The sequence below is a fragment of the Drosophila biarmipes genome, chromosome 2L (assembly GCF_025231255.1).
Source record: "Drosophila biarmipes strain raj3 chromosome 2L, RU_DBia_V1.1, whole genome shotgun sequence".
NCBI lineage: Eukaryota > Metazoa > Arthropoda > Insecta > Diptera > Drosophilidae > Drosophila > Drosophila biarmipes.
The window spans coordinates 2,069,763-2,075,762 of record NC_066612.1 but is presented as its reverse complement, the minus strand read 5'-3'; the positions used below and the strand labels follow the sequence as shown (position 1 = coordinate 2,075,762).

Genomic DNA, 6,000 nt, shown 5'->3' with positions numbered 1-6,000 from the left:
CAGCAATTTATCTGCGAACCCCTTTACCGCCCAATTTTCCCCGCCCACGTGGGTCAGTTCTGAGCTTTGTCTTAAAGTTTTTCCAAAACTCCCTGTTCCCTCTCCAGGAAATCGCTGTGCACTGTGTTGTTTTGAGCTTCCTTCCGCATTACAAAAGAATTACTCAACACAATGTCTGGCTGAAGTTTTTCGCTACTGCCAAATGGAGGTAGATCAGCCCCACCCTTTCTCAGTCGTTTTACTCCAATAGTTTTCATATTCCCAGTTCAGGTGTCTCTGGCCGCTCTAAAATTGGTATTTCTCAAGCTCTTGTTTGCTTTTTAAGCTGACATTTTCACTTGTGTGAGTGCTGATTAAAAATGCAGTCTAATTTGTAGCTCAAACTATTTTGTATTAGAGAACTGTAATCAAAAGTAGATTAATGCAAGAAAATGTATTAATTTTATTAATCTAAAAATAAAATGAAATACATACTATTAAAACTAACTAAAGTGTTGAAAATATATTAAACAAAAAATTAAAGCCAATTATTTGTGTATTTCTTGAAATACCTAAAAAAGGGACTTCATCCCAAAGAGCGAAATGGGCTTCTCTTTGGGGCCCTCAAAACTGATCTGCTCTTGACCTTTGGCCACTAACAGGATTTTCCAGACTTGGGCGCAGCTTTCAATGGAAATCACCTCCATCCGTAAGTGGGAGGATGCTTAGTTGCACTTGGGGGGTGGTGCTGTAAGGAGCATTATACTCTACCACCCCCTAGGGCGCCATTATGGATGCAATTTCAGTGCGCACTTTGTGCTACATCTTTAAGCTCGTTAGCGTGCCGGGAACCTTTATGTTGCACAAACGGCCCAACTTCTCCCACTGTCTATGCGCCTTTCTCTGAGCTACTTTTGAAGAGTTCATAAAAATCACTTCAGCTGCGCAATATTTCATGATTTCACTGCTCCTCAGTACCTTTCACTATCCGCCGGCTCTCGTCATCCCTCGTCCTTTGCCGAATTCTTTCTTCCTAGCGAAATTTCAAGTTTGTTCGCTCGTTCTACTGCACACACGAAGAATTTAATTATATTCGTTGTTGTTGGTGCTGTGCCTATATTGTTGAAAAAACTGAAAGCGCTTTTACCTGCAAACTTCTTAAGGATTTCGGAAAAATGTGACAAGAAGGCCAACCGTGAACTGTTTGAATGCCATTCTAGCTTATTGTTTTCTTAGGTATTTCCTTTGAGAACTAATGGAAACATATTAAAATAGAGGCTGTAGCTTTATACATATTTTTTAACAATTATTTTTATAAATTCAGTTGATTGTATAATTTTATATACATACCTAGCTAAATAGAATCCAGCCTTATAAGTATATAATTATATATTATAATAGAATAAATTTATGACGAGCTCCGTCTTTTCTTTACAGTATCAGTCATAGTTTTCCTGTCTCTTTTCTTAAGCAGTCTGCCCAGGATCATCTCGTAAAGGGTGGTGACGTGTGGAGACAGATAGACATCCAGCCTGACATGATCTTCGATTTCTCGCAAGAGGCTCGCACAAGTTTCGAGTTGACCCTCGCAGAACTTGGCCAAGATGTTCCACATTTTGGGGGAAAGTTGGAAGAAGGGATTGAACGACTCTGAATTGATGGCACGGAGCTGCAAACTCTCCCGATCGAAAGTGGCTAGGGCACACAGGCCCGCATAGAAGGTGACATCCTCGGGAGCTACGATTCTATCGTAATCGTAGCGCCCGAAGGGAGTGCTCAGAAAGTTCTCGGCTGCAGATTTGTAAATCTTCAGGCCCATGTTGGCCAAGCCGGCGGCGCAGCTCAGACGAGGCGGAACCTGCTGGGCGAGATACTCAAACCCAAAGGCATACTGCTTGGCCTCGTCGACGTAGGTGAGGACATGCCACCAGTTCTCCATGTAGATGGAAACCCTGATCAGGTTGCGGAACATGTTGATCACATTGTCGCTGCTGGTACAGTAGGGCCTGGCTCGAGCGTAAAACTTGACTGCCATCTGCAGGTTGCCGCTCTTCTCGTAGTGATCCCCGATCTCCTCCAGAACCCTTCGCACATAGGCGCTGCCCGAGTTGGACTTCTTGAAGTTGAGCTCGGCATCCAGTTCCTGCAGCATAAGCGTGGCCTCCATGGTGTTGTCCTCCACCCAGAAGGAGTCGTAGGGCACCACGATCCTTCCCCTGCCACTAGAGGTGCTTGCCTCGTTGGGATCTGGGGCAAGACATTCCCCAGTTTCCTCCACCTGCCTCAGGGACTTCCTGCTCACCTCGGCACAGAGCGTCTTGTAGAGCTCATCGTACAGCTTGACATTGTAGGTGGTCTTCACGTGGTTGATGGCCAACTCGAGGGCGGGAACACTAAGTTGCGGGCACACCTGGGCAATGAACTTCAAGCGGATGAGGCGGGGAATGTCCGTATACCGATCGGCGTAACTGGGCAGGTGCAACGTACTCCCATCCACCTTCGTCTCGTCCTTGTCCATTAAACTAGATAGTGAATCAAAGATCGTATGGGGAGGGGCTGACATTCCAAGTTTACCACTGGAACCGACAATTTTAGCTGACAGTACCTAAAAGTTTGTGATTGTAAGCAAAGAGTGTTCTGAGATGGGCGCTGTAACAAAATTAAAATAATTATTCCTTTCTTTGTCGCCCAAATTCTGTATCAAAATTTCTAGACAAGTCTAGCTATGCCTTTTACTCTACGATTAATAACTCTTTTTAGAAATTCCGAAAAAGTATATATATATATATGTTTAAGTACTTATATGTACTTAATCAAATGGATACCAAGGACCTGGCTATGGATAGGACCAACTGGCATTTGATCCGTAATCCGTATTAATTAAATGCTTTTGTATCAATGTCCATGACTTTAGAATCCTGACTTAATATATATATAATCTTTCGAAATATTATTGTGAATTTTGGGTTTTTTCCAGACATTGCCATCCAGTTATTTTGTAAATGGTTGGCCACCTAAGAAAGGCGGCTAAGAGCCAAATCAATTCAAAGCTTTGCTCGATTTTCCTCCTGTTCGGTTTTGGCCATTTTGCATTTGCGTGCGGAGCAGGAGGCGAACGACCAACGACCAGGCTAATAAATCCAGCCAAAAGCGACGCATCAATAAACCGTTAACTAGCGGTAACAATTTCTTATGTACGTGTGCACGAATCGACTCCCTGCCCCTCGGTTCACTGATTTATGGGTCTCTGATGTCTGCGATTTCTCAAGTTCTGGTAATTTGATTTTTGCATATTCCCGCCACCACCCAGCCAACCCTCGTTTGATCCCTTTCAATGCCTTTTGCCAATTTGATTTGTATCTGTATAATGGAATTTGGTTATTTCCCGGGAACTGTGAACATCTCGGACAATCTGCAGAAACAGATTCGCGTTCGGTTCGGGCTGTTGCATATTGCATTTCGAGACCATGTCGCGCCAGCCGGCTACCGAATCGCATGCCACTATTCATTCCAACTTGCACCTTCAAGTCAGATTTCGTAATTATTTTACCTTGACTAGGGAACGTGCCACCTGCAAGTATGTTTATGCAATTCAACTAGAATTTATCTGCCTATTTTATTATGTTTACTTAAATAGTCAAAGAATGTGTCAGTCAATCTGCTTTTAGGTAGTTACACACCCGGAAAATATCCAAATTCTTATATTAAAATAACAAAATTTTGTAAGGGTCGTCGAAATTAAAAATTGTTAAATACAAATTTAAAATATATATTAGTAGGAAAAGACAGATAGCTTAATACTCGTACTCTGTTTAATTTTTAAAATGTTTCTAATATAGGTTAACAATTTGTATTAATTTTTAATACGAGTATGACGAAACGACTTTTTTGAATAGAATTACCAAAGTGCTCCAAAAAAAGCAAACGGGCGAGAGCATTAGGCATTTTTGCATGCGGTAGGCTTCGGTAAAACATCAATTTTGGTAGGTCCTAATGTGGTAAAAGCAGACACCGATGAGGGGTTACCCCGTCATCCGGCGTCCGGGAATTTAAAAAACCAACAGGTGGTCAGCGATCAGCCGTTCCGACGGCGGTAGTGCCGCCACATCTCGCAGATGGCCGGCTTGAGCAGGCAGTTGCACTCGATGGGCCGGGCGTCCGGGAAGGGATCCCGCTTGCACTCGGAGAAACTGGGATACTTGGTCTTTCGACGGCTGCCGCACCTCCTGAAGGGTCGACGGCACTTGGGCGGGTTGCGGGCGGCCACACAGCAGTTGGGCATCTTGAAGCGCGGACACTTCGTGACCTTCATCAGGGTGCAGGGTTCCGTGAGATGGAGCTCCAGTTTCCCCAGGACACACAGATCCTCGGGGCACTTGGCCTTGCTCGACTTCCTCTTGCGCCGCGGCATCGGAGGCGCTATGGGCACGCAGTGGGCCTTTCGCTTGCGCCGCTTGACTATGCACTCGAACCAGGTGCGGGGATAGCGCCTCTTGGCCATGTCCTGCGGCTTGTAGTGGGTGATGTCCATGGGCAGCATCTCGGTGGCGCAGGGATCGGCCAGGCACTGTTTGCGGGCATCCACGAAGGCGTGCACGTTGAACTCCGGGTCCGAGCGGCACTTGTACTCGGTGCGGCGCATCGACTGCCAGCAGGCATCGTACACCTTGGACCTGTCCTTTTTCTCCATGGGCTTCAGGTCCTTGCGCTTCGTGAACTTGGGGTAGCCATCGTCCGAGTGCAAACTGCCCTCCGAGCTGAACTGACGACAGGTTGACGAGAGCAACAGGCCAGAAACCTGCTTTTGCAGCACGTTCGAGATCGAATTCAGCGTAATACTCTTTGCCAACATCGTGATTTTGGTTTGTTTCGATTAAGAACTAAATAATTTTGGTCTAAAAGGGGTGAAAAGCCGCGAGAAATTTTGTCATTGAATTTTGCAGGAACACTACTGACCGCACCGCATTTTTTCGTTAAGATGTGCTCCCCTTGGAGCTGTTGGCAAGACTGAGGGAAAGGCAGTCCTACTGGGGGCAAGCCACTGACACCTGGCCTGAAACAAATCTCATGGGTGTATCGAAGTTTTTACTTCCCTTAGTGGCACGTTCTTAGAGGGCTATCATGAAAATAACTATTCCAGTGATGCCTCGCTTTATTTTGTAAAAAGTTTAAGCAATATTATGGTTGCTATTTAGCCCTAAAATATTAAGGTATTTCAAAGACTTAACATTAAGCTCAAACCTAAAGACCTCTTGAGGTATAGAAAGACTGAGCGAATTTTTAACTCATTTGTAAGGGAATTAATTACATTTCTCACAATCTTTCCCTTGGTTTTTTGTACATATACATTGTTTTATATTTTACTTTTATCCCTAACGAATGGTAATAGCAAGGACTTATGTGTGACTTTCAAAGACCTCGAACTCTTTTTTTTTTAATTGAATGTATATATAACTAAACACTTTAAATTTTTGGACTGTTTAGCTTTGTTATATTTCAGCTAATCCCTTAATGCTGGGTTCAATATCTACCTTCCTAGCTTCAAAATGCAATGGAATGGTTTGGGATTTGGCGTTGGGATGCGTTTTTAATCACCAGTAGCATCGCCTTCCTTAAATCGAAATAGAAAAAAGGGAGTATGTAAGCACACTCTGGACCAAGGGCCGACATGCCACGCCCCGTTAATTCCCGCTGGCCGTCACACACTCGCCCACATGACCGCTAATCGAGCGCCGAGGCTCTGCGCCTAGATTGCAATTAAAATCGATTTTCTACTTTGATCGGCGCTCTTTGATTGCCAAAGCTGCCCCGCCCCCAGCCGCAGCCGCGCCCATCCATCCGCCTGCGCTTGACGTCTATTGTGTCGATTTGTGTCTGTCAACGTCTGGGGCTCCAACAGCCATCAGCCCTTTGAACAAATTTTAATGAAATTAGAAATTTGTACGCACCGACGAAAAACTGAAAGCGATGCCAACGTTTTCTGGGGCACACACTCCCCTTCCCCTCGACTACTTGCCAATT

General features: G+C 44.8%; 2 protein-coding genes across 2 annotated transcripts; both read right to left on the bottom strand.

Annotated features, from left to right (window-relative positions):
* Positions 1-1,266: 1,266 nt before the first annotated feature.
* LOC108029011 (COP9 signalosome complex subunit 1b) lies at positions 1,267-2,699 on the bottom strand. Its single transcript, XM_017101057.3, has one exon. The coding sequence runs from the start codon at positions 2,540-2,542 to the stop codon at positions 1,388-1,390; it is 1,155 nt and encodes a 384-aa protein (XP_016956546.1). The 5' UTR covers positions 2,543-2,699; the 3' UTR covers positions 1,267-1,387.
* Positions 2,700-3,773: 1,074 nt separating this feature from the next.
* Positions 3,774-5,011, bottom strand: LOC108028997 (uncharacterized). The gene has a single exon (XM_017101040.3). The coding sequence runs from the start codon at positions 4,829-4,831 to the stop codon at positions 4,055-4,057; it is 777 nt and encodes a 258-aa protein (XP_016956529.1). The 5' UTR covers positions 4,832-5,011; the 3' UTR covers positions 3,774-4,054.
* Positions 5,012-6,000: the final 989 nt, after the last annotated feature.

What these genes read in the sequence shown, in the direction of transcription:
- LOC108028997 (XM_017101040.3), bottom strand. Translation starts at nt 4,831, where the DNA reads ATGTTGGCAAAGAGTATTACGCTGAATTCGATCTCGAACGTGCTGCAA.
- LOC108029011 (XM_017101057.3), bottom strand. Translation starts at nt 2,542, where the DNA reads ATGTCAGCCCCTCCCCATACGATCTTTGATTCACTATCTAGTTTAATG.